Source organism: Cyprinodon tularosa, unplaced genomic scaffold, assembly GCF_016077235.1.
Source record: "Cyprinodon tularosa strain WSP-4 unplaced genomic scaffold, ASM1607723v1 ctg478, whole genome shotgun sequence".
NCBI classification, from domain to species: Eukaryota; Metazoa; Chordata; class Actinopteri; order Cyprinodontiformes; family Cyprinodontidae; genus Cyprinodon; species Cyprinodon tularosa.
Genome location: NW_024039205.1, coordinates 225,858 through 242,489, shown reverse-complemented (window position 1 = coordinate 242,489; position 16,632 = coordinate 225,858). Strand labels below are relative to the sequence as shown.

At 37.6% G+C, this 16,632-nt stretch overlaps 1 protein-coding gene across 2 annotated transcripts in view; it reads left to right on the top strand.

The window, feature by feature from the left end:
- Positions 1–16,632, top strand: part of LOC119794382 (cAMP-specific 3',5'-cyclic phosphodiesterase 4C-like) — a 168,172-nt gene that overhangs the window by 16,800 nt on the left and 134,740 nt on the right. For both annotated transcript variants that reach the window (XM_038301908.1, XM_038301909.1), the window contains one exon: positions 11,655–11,705. In XM_038301908.1, the coding sequence (XP_038157836.1) occupies positions 11,691–11,705 (15 nt within the window). In that variant the 5' untranslated portion in view covers positions 11,655–11,690. The remainder of the gene's footprint in view (positions 1–11,654; positions 11,706–16,632) is intronic.

Below are 16,632 nucleotides of genomic sequence, written 5' to 3'. Positions count from 1 at the left end.
GATTGGTGGTCAAGGGTTCCTGCACTTTGCAACCCAGTGGTAGAGAAATGCAGCTGATCCCACAAACCTTCAAGGATGGATGGATGGATGGATGGATGGATGGATGGATGGATGGATGGGTAAGTGGACGGACCGACCAATCGACATTATAGATACTATAATAATACTACGGTACTAAGCGGAAATTTAGGTTTCAACAAAGTAAACAACCCAGCAAAAGTCCTTACACCCTTTCTAAAGATTTCTCATTTGACAACCAAAACTTTTAGTGTGTATTGCGGTTTTATGTAAATCCCTAACACAAAATAGCATATCACCTTTAAGCTGAAGAAAAAAATTTTATCAGAAGCTACCTATTATTTAAGACCTCTAAGACCTGCCGACTTACCGGTAAGCCTCTATCCCACTGAAAATAGCGGGTTAACCCGGGTTTTTCAAATATGGGTTGACCTGCTAACAATCGGCATTCCTCTCTCTTTCCATTGGCAATAAAAGCTCGGTCTAACCCTTACCTGGTGAACTGCATGGCCTTTGCAACAATTAAGGAAGCCAGAGATAGTCATTAGGCTATACTTTTTCACTTTTTTCCCTCTGAATCCCTATCACCAGTGCTGCGCCATGTTTATCGAATGTGAACCGAGTTGTTTCGGCCTGTTAGATCAGACATGACTGGTCTGGTGTTTTGAAGTCTGAATGTTGCCTTCTATAGTCTCATGTAATTTAGCTCTTTTTCATACTGCATTCATTTCTATTTCCTAACCCAGATCCTTCCACCAACACAATCTAACCTTTAACTTAACCTAAATCTATGGTCCAGCTTCCTCCACGCTGGACCACAGCGAGCCCCTTTTGTAACCTTATTAGAGATCTGTCTGACCAAGCTTCCTTGTGTAACAGAGGACTGTTCAGAGTGCTGCTGTTATCATTCAGCTCTGTTCCAGTTCATTTGAGGTAAACATCATAACTATGAGGAATTATTTTGCGCACTTCTCCTCACTCATACGTAATGCCTACAGTTTTGTAGGCATTTCAAAAAGTGTTTTGTTAAAGCAATATTTTGACGGAATTTTTAATCAGTCAAAAGAAGTTGGCTCAGCATAACAGAGCCAAGGTATTCAGATGTTGCCTACCGGTAGTTGTTTTTTTATTCTTAAAACCTCCTGAGTGTAAAAACTGTTTAAAAATCCCCAAAACTGGTCTAAAGGACAGTGGTTACTTTGTATTCTCAACTTGCACAATATACAATAACATGAGAATCACAATTTTTGCTGGCCCTCTGCCTCTTATACAGTTTACTAATGTATATTACTTAATCCTATTTTTTTTTTACTTAAGGTTTTAGAAAAAAAAAAAAAAGAAAGCTTTGTCTCCTCTCTTATGGTGGCATGCATCCTAAATATATGCATACGTAAATACACAGTCGTTTGCCTACATACACGAACATCAACAATTGGGCAAGGGGTGTCGCAATTCCTAGGAAAGATTATGAAGCCCTAACCATCATGGCTTCAATTCCAGGGTGTGTTGGTAGTGGGTGAAAGCTAGTGGCAGTAAGGGATAGCAGTTGTAACTAGGGTTGTATCAGATCTTAATGCCGGCAATGTGGATCTATCTTCTGCTCCAGTGACTGGATGGCCTTGGCTCAACAACCTCCAACTCCATACACCTGGAGCATACCCCACAGGGCACCGGGAGAAAAAACGGAAAAACGCCTTCTCCAGGTCTACAACACGTGGACTTTTTGGGCAATCTCCCATGAATCGTCAGGCATAGGGCTGGGCGATATGACCTCAAATCAATCTTACGATAAATTGGGTAGTTTTACCTGGATAACAATAAACACGATAAATACTCTGGCTCCTCTATCAGAAATAAAAGCATGTGCAGGAAATGCAACTGATCTGTTTATAATCTATTTACTGAATAATCACAATACATATTACTTTAAATTAGATATTAACGTCTTGTACCCATTCAGGTTTAAACATTCACCGATGTCTCATTAATCAGGAGAAAAATGTTACCCCTTTTCCAAAAAATTTTTTTGCAAAGGTAATGCAGCCTTTTGCACATAAAGCCTTTTTCAGTCAAACTTTGCATTTCGTGCTCTTCTGCTCAACATCTGTGGCACAATTTTGGTCCCATCAAACTGAGTGTGCAGTGAAAACAATGTTAATTGTTTAAACCGGCACTCCCTTACTCAAAACCGGTTAGCCGTGTGCTCAACTCTGACAACGCCCCTCGACTTGTTCTCTGCGCACTCAGCTTCATCTCTGCTCTCTCTCGGCTCAATAAGATTAACTGATGTACTTTTGTTTACAGCTGTATTAGACGCTTCTTCACTGGGGTTATATATCACTCTCCTACTTTACGCTTCTGACTGAATCGGTGGAGTCACGTGATTAGACACCTGCTGCCGTGTCTTAAAGCAGAAGGAAATACCAGCCACCCTGCAACCAGGAAAAACGGCAGAATGAAGTTTATTTCTTTTACCGACATGGGAAAAATTGTTGCCAGTTAATATGGTGAATGACGGTAATGGTAAAAGTCTGATTTATCGCCCAGGCCTACTTGACAACTCTACATAAAGTATAGAGTTGCATCCTGCTCTTTAAGAGCAGCTTGTTCCACCCAGTAACCAATCTGGGGATAGGGGTATGAGACTCATTAGGGGTTTAGGGCTTTTAAGTTTTGCCCTTTTGTTGACCCTGTCCAGAAAATAACCATAGTGCTGAAACCACAGATTCAACAGGGAGCCAGCATCTTTAAAGAAAAAATTTTAAAGCTGTCATTATTACAGTCAGTTGTGATGTCTGAGGTGTGCAGAAGTTCTTATTAATGAAGTTATTAAAGAAACCTTTGACTTTTGTGTAAAAAAAAATGTGTCCCCTTTGGATACAGGAAATGTCAGCTCTTATCTGAAAAAGTCAGGCTATCATTATTTCAAGAAATGATACCTGTGGACACAACCAGAACAGAGTGTCAGAGTGCATTCCCACTGCTGGGGCTGACACTGGCAGAAAGAGCTCTGATGAAAAAGCTCCTGCAGACTGCAGTGGAGCATTACAGGGAAGCAGAAGGTTTTCAGAAATATCTCTTCTTCAGATGCAGAAGAAATGCAGTATTATATCAATTTTCAGAAATTGAATATGATTTGTGGCGTTTACTGGAGGTCAAAGCTAAAATCGAGCATTCTGTTTTATAGCAAATGTATGACATACATATAAAATTCCAGTAAAAGGTCCTTTGCTCTCCAGAGGAGGAGACTATAATTCCATAGAACTGTTTTATTCAAATCTAAAAGTAATACTGAGACAGAGAATAATCACTTCCTTCGCTATTGTTCTTCCTTATCCTTATTATAGAGATGGTTATAGTTGCCAAAATTATGCCCATGTAAACGTATAATAAACTAACCCCTGTTAACTCAAAAAACAGTAAAAAGAAAAAAAAAATGTTAAAAGTTAAGGCATTTACTTCAAAGGTCACTTAGGTAGGGGGTGTATGGTTGTAACACCTAATTTAATATTAAAAAGATCTTCAGGCACAAAAATATAAAATTAGGTTCCATATTTGGTATTTTTAAAAAACTATATGAAAGAAAAATGTTAAAAATAATAATAACTGTTAATGTAACATTTATTTTTTAAACATAAAATCAGTTAAACCAATGCTTGGTATATGTTAGAACAGTACAAACTACTGCTATTTTCAGTTTCTTAGGTGTAATGTATGTTCAGTTTACTTTCATATGGTACAGCAGGATCAGCAGACAGAAAATAATATTTTTCTTAAGTCACTAGAGGTGGTACATGAGGCAGAAGTTGTACTCGAATAAGAGCAAAGTTGCTTTGAAATTGCTTAAAAAAGTATGCTGCAGTAAACCTACTGCATTAAGTACATTGAAAAAATTAGTTAAGTAATTAGTTAATACCCATCTATAGGTATTTCTTAATGCTATACGATGTTTAGTTTTCCATGAGAACAATGGTGTCTTAGCTTCGCCATGAAATGTTGCTAGACAAATGCTAATATAAATTATTCATTGCTAGTATATTTCATCATGACGACACTGAAAATGTGTCTGTGGTCATTAGAATTAGCATTTACACAGAATCTGCTGCATGTTGTAAGTAGCTTATAGGGAGGCTGTACAGCAAACTGGGTTAGTTTCATGTCACACAAAATAAGCATAAGCAAACCTTGTGTTCACTTACACAGAAATCACTCTTACTTATTAAATAAAACACTGATATAAAGCATGTGAAGAGGTGATCTAATATGACTAAAGACGGAAACAGTTTTGCAGTCAAATTATATTTTTATGCAAATATCAACAAGGAAGGCAGATTAGCCTTTATGAGTCAAAATAACATTCCATATTTAATGTTATTTGATTCCAGCTGGAGCAGATCAAACTGATTTATAGGTAAATCTGCTGCTCTTTGCTCCACATAATGTCCCTCTGAGCTACTGCAGCTTGTAACAAATGAAAGTTAGAGCTGGACAGCTGAAAGTAATAGCAAAAGCATGACTCAGAAAACGTTGGTACAGATAAATTGATTCAATAATTTGAGAACTTGAGTTTTGTTTTTCCTCGAAATGATTCATAAAAGTCCTGAATGGCTTAGTTACTGGAAGCTTGGCTTGCTGCATTTACCCACACTTCTTCAAGCCCACCATTACAAAGCCAAACTCCTCCCATGTTGACCTAAGTGACAGATAATGATAAATAGAATCCACCTTTGTGTAATCAAGTCTCTGTATAAATGCACCTGCTCTGTGATAATCTTAGTACCGTATTTTCACGACCATAAGGCGCACCGTACTAAAAGGCGCACTCTCAGTTATGTGTGCCATTTCTGTATTTAACACACACATAAGGCGCACCGGACTATAGGGCGCGTTTTTTATATACAGGTACATGTCCTCTACTACCTTTAAATACCTCTACTGCGTATTTAAAAATACAGCGGGGGCAAAACTGAGTATGACTGTGCTTTATTCATGTATTTATTACAAAGTATTAATCAAACCTGGCAGCTGGCTGTGAGACAGACACATCGCAGATGACACAGCGCTGTGGTCACTCCTAAATTAACTTAAAATCCTGAAACCTGCCGACGGATTATGTTCGCTTTTATTACCGGTATCCTGGTGCCTGCAGTTTAAATAATTTAGATGAGAAACACCTGTCAGCAGCCGCGGTGAACCTGGAGGCTACCCGGCCTAGAGGCTGCTGTTGAAAGGATTTCTACTGTCTGGTATGTGGGGGTCTGAGCGCCTCCGACAGAAATAGATAATCTGGATGAACTGACTGCAATTATGAAGTTTTCAGGTGGACTTTCTCACTTAAAAACATATTAAAACTACTTTATTCCCACTGATCACAGCAAATATAGCTGCAAGATTTAGATTATTTAGATGAAAAAACACCTGCCAGCCGCCGCGGAGGAGAGGAGGAGACCCGCCCAGAGGCTGCTGTTGAATTAAGTTTTCAGGTAGAAAAATAGAGCGGGAGCAAAACTGAGTATGTTTGTGCTTTATTCATGTATTTATTACAAAGTATTAATCAAACCCATCGAAGTCATCATCCTCTGTTTCTGAATTAAACAGCTGCGCTAAATCAGACATGCCAGTTTCCCCTTCTTCGCTGTCAGTCACTTTCCGTGCAGCGCAGCTCCTCAGAAATAATGCCTGCTTTTGCGAATGCTTGAACAACAGAGCCAGCAGCACGTTAGTCCAAGCATCAACAATCCATCCGCAAACGGTGGCGTAACTTGCCCGGCGCTGCCTTCCACTTATCCTGAAACTGTGGTCTCCGTCGGTCATCCATCGCTCCCTCGCCGCTCGCAGCCTTACTTTGAACGGCCGCTTCACACCGATGTCGGGCGGTTGAAGTTCCTTTGTCAGACCCCCGGGATAACGGCGAGCACAGCGTTCATTGATTCACCTTTTTTTTCACATCAGCAGTGAGATGGGCACGCAGCGATGGTGATGCGTGGAAAAAAACACCTGTTCTCCTCACATAGGCTACACCTCCCTCAGCCACGCTTTCATCATCTCCTCATCCATCCAGCCTTTTTCATTTAATATCATATGTCATCAGAGCGCTGTGTCTGTCTCGCTGTCAGCTCCCAGATCAGCTTCTCTGATTGGTTGATGCAGCGCGTCCAGCAGCAAAACTTCAATTTTTCCATCTCGAGCAGCAGCAGTGCGTTGGCGGTGCGTCAGATGCTTAAACGCTCCCGACGTGCTGCACCTGCGGCTCAAAACGCGCTGCGGGACCTTTTGCTGCACCTATACGCGCATCAACCATTGACTTTGCATGTAAACTCGCTGCTTCTGCTGCACCTGCTGGATCCGGTTCACACCGATGTCGAGCGGTTGAACAGCGAGCACAGCGTTAATTTGTTTCCCCATGTTTTTCACATCAGCTGTGAGATGGGCACGCATGGAGTCACAGATTAATGGTGATGGTGATGAGTGGAAAAAAAACACCTGGTCTCCTTACATTCAGCCACTCTTTCATCATCTCCTCAATGAGGTGGTCTCAAAAGTCGCAGTTACAACACACATAGGGCGCACCGCACCAAAGGGCGCACCGCACATTTTGAGGGGAAAAAAAGACGTTTAAGTGCGCCTTATAGTTGTGAAAATACGGTATAATATTGAAATAGAGTGAGTGTCAGTCCACTGCAAATCTACATAGACCCGACCTCCCTCTAAACTTTTAGCTCAGAAAAGATGAATACTGATCAGAGATGCAACCAAGAGGCCCATGATCACTCTGGATGAACTGCAGAGATCTACAGCTGAGGTGGGAGACTCTGTTCATTGGACAACCTTCAGTCTTATACTGCACAAATTCAATTCACTTTACTTATATAGCGCAACATGTGTCACATCAAAGCATTTGAGACAATTAAACCAAATCATACAGTCAGATACATTCAAATCTTTCTATCTAAGGAAAACCAGCTGGTTGCATCGACCCATTGACTCGAAGGCAATCCTTCAAAACAAGCATGCTTGTAGCGACAGAGAGGAAAGCTCCTTTTTAACAAGAAAAACCTCCAGCAGAACCAGGCTCAGTGTGAGGGGCCATCTGCCCAAGGCCGGGTGGGTTTCAAGGAGACAGAAGCAGACATAGAAAAAGAAGCATAGATACAAAAGGTAACTGTCAAACTCCACATGCAGCACAGATAAGCTCCGAGCCAACTCACACGTCAGAGGATGAAAGAGAGCACATACTGGTAGTCACAGTCAGAAAAACAGGACTACACTGAAAAACACGCCAAGCAGTGGCACAGCCGATATTTCTCTCCAGGATGGTGTCACAGCCAAAGAGGAATAGACCAGATTAAGCTACTATGATGAGAAAAAGCATAGAGAACAAAACATTAGAGATTGAGTGAGAGAATAGAGATTGAATGAGCCAGAATGATGAAAAGGGGACCCTATGTCCTCCAGCAGTCTATGTCAATAGCAGCATAACTATAGAGATAGCTCAGGGTAAACTGAACTTCTATATCTATAAGCTGTCCCTAATGGAAGAAAGTAATTTCTTAAAGATATCTATAAAAAGTATTGTTAAAAGTTTGCCACAAGCCACCTGGGCGACACAATAAACATGTGTCTCGCAGGGAAGATGGTTAAAATGAGAAGATAGATGGAGCCAAATAGAGGACTGTTCTGAAAGAAAACCTGTTGGAGTCTACAGAAGATCTGATACTGGGACAAAGATTTATCTTCCAAAAAGACAATGATCCTAAACTTAAATCAAAGGCTAGAATGGAAGGGTTCACATCATATCCAGGTGTTAGAATGGCCTAGTCAAAGTACAGACTTGAATCCAATCAAGTATCTGTGGAAAGAACTGGAAACTGCTTTTCGTAAATGCTCTCCATCCAACCTCAATGAGCTAGAGCTGTTTTGTAAGGAAGAATGTGCAAAAATGTTAGTCTATCGATGTGCAAAACTGATAAAGTGCCCAAGAGACTTGCAGCTGTAATCAAAGCAAAAGATGGCGCTACAAAGTATTAACTCAATGGGGCTGAATAATTTAGCACAACCAAAATTTAAAATATACATTCTATTCCGTTTCATGATGGTGGTCCACTTGTTGATTCTTCACAATAAATTACAATTTTATATCTTTATGTTTGAAGCCTGAAATGTGGCAAAAGGTTGAAAAGTTGAAAGGGGCTGAATACTGTCCTTGCGTGTACCTGATGTGTTGTGAGCTACTGTAGTTGGTTCTCCAGCTTTATGAAAATGCTGTGTACATCTACACACACCTTAGCATTAGTGGAGGTCAAACTGTATGCAATGGATGGTGAAATAACTCAGGGTCTAGCATTTACAATACTCTCAAGTGTGTCTTTCATAGCAACACAAAACCAAAAACCATCAGGATCACTGTTAACTGGAAACCGAAGTTATTTCTTTGCGTTTAGGTACACCTGTACAATAACTAGAAAGTTTTGACACAAGATCTTTCAAAAACAGAAGTCTAAGCTGAATAAAAGTAAACATGAATAAATAAGAACTGATATAAGCAGTATGACCAAATATCCTGAACACAGAACAGAGAACAGTGAAAGATGTGGGTGACACAAAACAAATGTATTTCCAATATAAAATGAAATTATCTGCAGATATATTATGAAGAATGAAATGCTTTTCTATTTAAATTTTTTCTTTTTGAAATTAGAACTATAAAATTCTTCCTTTATGTTATTTTTTTATAGTTTACTGATTTATAGATATGCTGACCTCTTGTGGAGGCAATTGCTTATACGAAACTTGTAGTAAAATGAAGATTTTAAAGGAAGAAATCTCTCTTTGATTCATGGAGAACTGGTATAGTTTGGAAGAAGATCAAATCTATTAGTTTCTTTGCTTATTGTCAGGCTTCAAAGTCCTCCCTACATATTCACACCCTGAGTAAATTTGTTCAAAAGTCTTAACGTTGAAGAATCTGCATAATTTTGCACCATAAAAGTACAATAATCTAATGATCTTTAATTTGTGTCAATTTGTTCAGTAGACCATTTCACATGTTGATGCTATGCCGTTCAAGGATTTAGTCCAAACAATAACCGGTGGACTGTACTTCTAGTTTTTCCATCTTTATGCAAGTCTCCCATACAAGTTATGTTAGTACAGCAGCGAGGAAGTGCAGTAGAATGTTTAACTAAACTAAGGAACCAAATAGTAAGTCAGTTTTGTAACTAAACGATGAGGATATGCTAGATTATTTATTATTTCATAGTTGCTTGTAACTGATGTGAATAAAGCCTTTGTTCACGGAAATTACAGTGATCTTTTGCTTTTGACGTTAGTGAGCATGTCAAAAATGACAAAGTCTGATCTTACCAGTGATATAAATTTCACCCAGTTTTCCCAATGTTTCTTAAACTTGCCAGATTTTAATTTAAAAGAAATGTTCTAGTTAAATTTAAGTGTTTAAAAAAAAAAAAAGTAAAAGTAATGCTGTTACCAAGCATTTTACCTCGATTCTTTAATTCTGTTACTCCTAACACTTAGTCTGAATTCCCGGAAGATAGGCCTGATTCTGTCCACTGAACCATCTCAGGATGTAGATTTTTTTTTTCTTTTTCAGAAGACCCAATAATGACTAAAGCTGGGTATCGATTCAATTTTCAAGAACTGATTTTATTCAGATTCTCCAGATTTAGAATCTGTCCTTTTAATCTGATCCAGTCCAATCTCTAATTGAATTGCTGGTATTAAACACAATTTCTTTTCTATTACCTCAATGACATGGCTGTGTAGTTGCAACATACTGATAATAGTATTATATTACTATTCAACAGCATATAAAGTAATGGTATGGTCGCTGTAAGGACAGTGGAAAATGCATTAAAAAATGTATGCATCAATGATGAGCCAATGATGAGTCATTTTCAATTTCCTTTAAGAGTCAATTAGATTATTTCCTCAAAATTTTTCTAATTTTGAGAAATTCATACTATTTGACGACGTTCTCTTCTCATTTGGGAGATAAGTAGGTCCACAGCATAACAGATAATTGCTATACTTAAAAATGTGCAGAATGTTTTAATGTATATTTTTACTGTGCTATATACCTATACTCTTGGATTTTTTTCAGTAATGGGCTTAAAGTTACTCTTATCTGACCAAAGCAGAGTTGCAGGTAAAGGCAAAGAAGTTTTAATGCTCTACATGTTTATATTTGTGACTGTAGGACAGAACACTTTATTGTTGGAATGTAGATAGCATCTGTTATAATGGTTGTTATAGGAACCAGGTGAACATAACATGGTAGCCATGCTATAGTGCTCCAACAGTAAGCTTTGGTGATTTTAGGGAATTCTATTTCCTGTGTATTGAACAAAAAATGAGTTATACTATAATGAGTTAACCTCTGTTCCAGGGACAATCTGTACAATCCAACTAGACATTTTTTTTTATCTCAGTCCTGCTATAAAAACATCATCTGGTGCCACAAACCTTTGAGACACAATTTCATTCCTATTAATTGATTTTCAAATAATAAAAAACATAAGATTTAGCAAAAGGAGGAGGAATACATTTTCACTTGTGTGATCTGATGTAAGTTTTAATGCAAGACAGGAAAAAAAATCTATAAAAATAGTTAGGATGCTTTTTATGTCATCATGTTGTGTAAGCTGAGTGCAATTAATCAAAAAATATTTTTCCATTTGTTATAATATCTGTATTTAAAACATCCGGTCTAGTATAATTTTCAGAGGGAGGGATTAAAAGCTACTTTGGAGGTCCAAAAAGCCCCTGGCAGTTAAATTTACATTGAAATCCAGTGATATATGTGACTCTTGGGATTTTTTTAATTTTTTTTATATAGAAACAGTTCTTTAGTTTTATTTGGGTTTCCCCACTCTATATAAATCACAAAAAAATCATTTTTAGATTCTGTCGTTTTTTTCAAGGATATGTTTATTTAAATGTTTTTAGAAATTTTTACAAGGGTTTCAAAGCTAAAGAGCACTTTTTGTAATTTAAGCACTGAACAAAGAAGCAGGGAACCTTGTAAATAAATAGTAGTTTAAAGTATTAAAAATCAAACCTCAGCAGGTTCTTAAGAGTCATCAAAGTGTTAATGAAGGAAAGGTTATTCTGAAGTGAAAGGGTGTTTGATAGATCAATTTTTATTTTACCTCTGTATGTTATTTGCCTGTGTAGGTGAGGACTTGGTGGAAAATGCTTTATTCTAAACATAATTAGTTTAAAAATTCTTTAAAATATCTGTTATAGTGTTTCCTGATTAGATAGAAAAGCCCTGTGGCCTTTGTGATGCCTCTGGCATTCTCATCCATCTGTTTGCTCTCAGCACATGGTAATGCCAGGTGGCAGTGATGAGTCATTTGAATAGTTCATAAATGAGTGTCCTCCTTCTCCACTCTTAGGCTATCGGATCAATTTTGTGTTGAGTTTCACAACTTTAATCCCTATATTGAAATAAAAAGCTTGATATAAATGGCTTAGACCTCTAATCATATATTTGTCTTTGTTTTTATCAGTGATGTGTTTTCTTCTTTGTGAGATTCAACTTAGAGCAGGATTGCAATTATAAATGCATGATGTCTGTCACTTTAACTCCCGCTCTCGTTCTGTTTATGTTTCAGCTCCTGCATCGCTGTTGTGATATCTAACCAGCATTAATGTCTCAACTTCAGGTAAGTTAGATAAATGGCTGCTTCTTCTTTTTTGTACACACCTTCCCTACCTGCTTTAGCAGGTCTATCTATGGCAGCTATAAGTCTCTCTGTGTCTCTGCAGTTGTTATCTAAGAAATAAGTGCTGATTTTTAACTGTAATTATAATAAAGTCATAAAAGGTTTGCTTAACTCAGCTTCTTGTTCTGTGTTAATAAAATCACACCAAAAACAGGCACACAGAGGGACTAATCAATGAGCTTTGCTCCACCGAGTGAAAAGCCTTTTATAATGAATTTTAATAATATCTCCTTCTATCTTAGTATGTTAATATATTCAGAGAGAAGAAGACGTGAATGCGTATTTGTACAGGGGGGAAAAGCTTCCTTTAAAAAAACATATTAGCTGAACTTGAGGTGTTTTTCAACACGTCTGTAAGGCGTTTGCTTTTATATGTGCTGCAGCTGGTAAAACCAAATTCAATCTTTAGTGCTTTAGTGATCAAGAAAGACGTATCGGTCTCATTTTTTATTGTGGGTATAATATTATGATACATGTGAGGGGCTGCTCAGTGGAACAGTGGGTAGCACTGTTGCTTTGCAGCAAGAAAGTTACAGGTTCCATTCCTGTCTTTCTGCATAGTGTTTTCGTGTTCTCCCTGTGCATATGTGGGTTCTCTCCGGGTACTCCAGCTTCCTCTCACAGTCCAAAAACATCACTGTTAGTTTAATTGGCCTCTTTAAATTCTCCTTAGGTGTGAGTGTGTGTTTGAACGGTGGTTGGTCCTGTTTGTCTCTGTGTTGCCCTGTGATGGACTGTTGACCTGTACAGGGTGTACGCAGCCTGTTGCCCATAGACAGCTGGTGATAGGCCCTGCAGCCCTTTCGACCCCAACTGGGATTTAGCGTGACAGAAAATGGAGGATGGATGGATATTTCATGTTACATAATTTCTTCAGTTGCTTTATTTTTAATCCCTAATGTAAAAATTGAATACGGTGAATGCTATTTTTAGTGCTGAGACATGCCCCTTGAGGTGGTAGAAGGTCACAGCAGCCTAATTCTACCGTATCCTCGCAAAAGAAATTGCAAGGGCATCAGATTGTTTTCCAAAAATGACAAATAATCTTTTAGCTAACACTTTGTAAGGCTAAAATTCTATCTTCCCACCCATAGAAGAATATATATATATATATAGTATTCAGGGTTCCAGTGCTGTGGACTTTGAGTAGAATGTTTGCTATTCTGAATAAGCCTGAAGAAGTTAGAGTTTAAAGAATATCATTCATCCATGTATATATACATACTGTACATACATTCTTACTTATGGGCCAAAATAATTAAAACCCTGTATCTGGCTGCAGAATAATGTTGCTAACCTCCCGTTGTTCTCCTATTTCATCCAATCACCAGAACGCCCCAAGTAGTCTCCTTTTTCTCCTCCCACTATTCTTAGTCTGACTCTAAGCATAATGTCAGAGTTTGCTTCCAATTCTTTCTTGGACTGATATCACCATCAGACGGTTGTGATGCAATTCTGATTTGCCAAGAACCTTAAAACTTTGAAGTCCTTAAAATTGACACTGAACTGCGTGACACAGGCTTCTTTCACGTTTTTTAACATCCTGCCTGCAGGTTTGAGAAGCCCACCTTAATTATGATATATAAAGTTAGAGAGTGCGTGCGGATCATTGTCGAGGAAGGCAGGGATACAATAATGGAACAGAGGAAATCTATTTCCTGACTTTTCCCTATGTACTGGGTACCATGGATATAGCACAGATTTCTGCAGCAGCAAGCTGTGATGGCTTTAGCTTTTTCTTTAAAATAATTATACTTTCAAATTATTTTCTTCATTTTTTGCCATTTTATAATTATTGGTGTAAATATTGGTATTTTTTTTAGTCATCACATTAGTGAGATTTTTTTATTGGCAGTATCTGCAGTATGTCAGAGTTAATTAACATATATTTCTATTCTGCTGTATTTTTAGAAAAATCCAAGCTCTCTTGAAAATATTCACTTCCTTTCAGCCTGCAGAGATAATAGAGTCAATCATGTGAGACCCCCCACAGAGACGGCTTAGAGTGGCATGATTAGAGTAATGTTAATTATACTCTGCACTTCTGGGCTACATTAAACATACAGCTGAACATTTGTGCTCCAGAAGAGCCAGTTTCCTCCGGTGATCTGCTGTGACATAACATAGCAGGGAGATTTATGCTGCTTTGCTCTTCGTAGCACAATGAGAGATTCATTTTAATTTCAGACTTTAAGAAAGACTGGGTCTCCATGTAGGGATGAGAGTACAAGGAGTTAAAGTTTCCTGAGCAATGCTATCTGCCGTCTCACACTTTTTCACATGCGAGCTTGTCTGCTGTGCGTGTGCAGCGCTTCTTCATGTGTGAACATATGTTTGATGTGTGAGAATTGGAGCGATAGAGGAGTGTGTAAATGTCTTGCACAGCAGATGGTGGCTGAGTGGAAATTTCTTGGAAATAAGATTATGATGCATGTCACAACAATCTCGGAAGCAACCTTTCTGCCCAGCTGCAAGTAGACCATTTGTGACATTCTTATATCGAACCTCCTCACATTGCATGCAGTAGAACAGTCATTCTTCTGGGAAATGTAATTAAGGGGCATGGATGTAGTGGGCAACCAGTAATCAGAGAAAATACAATTTGGGCGCATCACATTCTAGGTTTTCAGTTCATTTTTTCTCATTGAATAGACTTAGACAAACTTTATTGTCATTTTCTACACACAGAGTGCATACAGAACGAAATTCCATTGCATACAGTTTAACATAAGAATGAGATTGAAGCTGAAATAAATAACATTACAATATAAAGTGCAGTAGTGTTAGGATTTTTAGTGCAAGGAGAAAAAAAGTTTTTAAACAAAAGTATGCAAAAAAAATGAATGTTAGTAGTAACATTCAGAAAAGTTGTCATTAAACTATGTTGAATATGCGTCACAATTCAGCTAATTTCATGAGTATGTTGCGTCTCAATCAGCTGTTCTGATGCGATCTCCTCTCCGCTCTGGAGCAGCAGGACTCTACCTGTCCATCTCTATGAGAAATTCCTGTTGAGGTTTGAGCCTTGGTCTATTGAAGTAAGCAGCAAAAAAGTAGAACTCTGATTGGATAACATCCCAAAGTACGTCACTTCTAATGAGGCTATAGAAGTGATGCTGATTGGCAAACATGTCACGTTCATTATTAAATAGTAGAGAATACAACAAACATGCATCTGCACCTAAAACATATTCATTTGATGCAGTTTTCCGAAGTGGTTGAAAAACTAGAACCAATGGGGCTGTCTCTGTTCTCCTCAAAGTCTATGGTCCAATGATTAATCAATAAACCAAATACTAAAAGAGAAGAGCAAAAATAATGTGCATTAACCTAAAGTGTAGTTTGGTTGACCTCTAAAGAGATGCTTTCCTTTATCAACATTGAAAAACCAGCATTTTGAAAAATGCTGCAAACATCTGACACCCAGTATGAATCACCCAATAATTCATACCCTGCATATGGCCTGTTAAGGCATCAACTCTTAATCAGTTTAAGAGCTTTGTTGTCAGTTTGCATTGTTTAATTATCAAACTGAATTTTTTTTGCTGTTTTCCCTATTTAAAAATATAATGATTATTATTTTTTGGAGGGCTTTTTTTTTAACAGCGAATTTACAATCAATTTTACTCATCGTTTTAGTTGTATGTCTTTTTTATTTTTATTTGATTACTTATGGAATTGTAAGGTTTTTTTATTCAACAGCATGTTTTGTTAGCAAACTGAGACTCTATTTGATTTATTTGTTTTTTTAGTTTCTTTTAAATTCAATTTAAAAGGTCTAACAAAAGTAATTTCCCTCTGGGATTATTAAAGTATTTCTGATTCTGATTCTGATGATTCTTCCAGTTTCGTTAAAGGTTCTTAAAAGTAATTGATCTTTGAGAGGCTGTACCACTTACATGGTTTTGCCATTATGTCAGCAGGAAATGGTTGCCAAACCATAATATTACGGTTTATTTAAAAAAAATTCTGTGTTGTTTAGAAAATTGTGCATAATTCGTCAAGATTAAGTTGACTTTAAAACATGGGATGTATGTTGATATGTTAATGACCAAACAATGGTGCCTTTTATACATGAGTTTTTGCTGAAATAGTTTACTAATTGAAAAGCTTTGTTGGTGCACTTTTTGTCTTTGACTATTTATGCAGTTGTTTGACAAAAAGCTGATTGATATCTTAAAGGACTCGTTGGGTAATATACTTTAAGCAATATCAGCTGCCTCCTGATTAAATGGCACAAATTCATTGTGTTTATTTACACTTTATCTTTTGCTTTTTATATTTGAGGCTGAGTGACAACATGCGGATTCAATTAATTAATACATCCAGTCTCATTAATGAGTCAAAACATCCTCCTTTATTCAAAACACAATAAGCACTGAATTATTATGAGTCTTGTTTGCTTGTCTGGAAAACAAGATTGATGGATGGTGTCTGGAGCCAAATTAGAAGGATTTCTTTTGTGTCTCAAGAGCTTTAGATTGGCAGCAGTTAAAGAGTAATTGCCACGTTTCCACAACTGACTAATCAACAGATTTTTTTTTAATGAGAGAAAAAAAAGAAAAGGAGACTGACAAAAAAAAAAAAGATTAGATTATAGAGTTGAGTAACACCACATTAATGTCTGCATGTTGTCTGAGGTGTTGTATTTACATCAGGAGGGAGAAGTTGGAGCTGAGAATGGCCTAAGACCCGAGTTAACAGCTACAGAAGTTGGCGACGGCCAGGAAACCTTTTTCTGGGATCTCTGATGAACGTCTTTTTAAGCTCTTTCCACATGCAAACCCCACAGCTAAAGTTGTTCTTATAAAATAAACATGTTTTCAGCTTGTTCATGCAAGGAGCTACCACATCGAAACATAAGTAA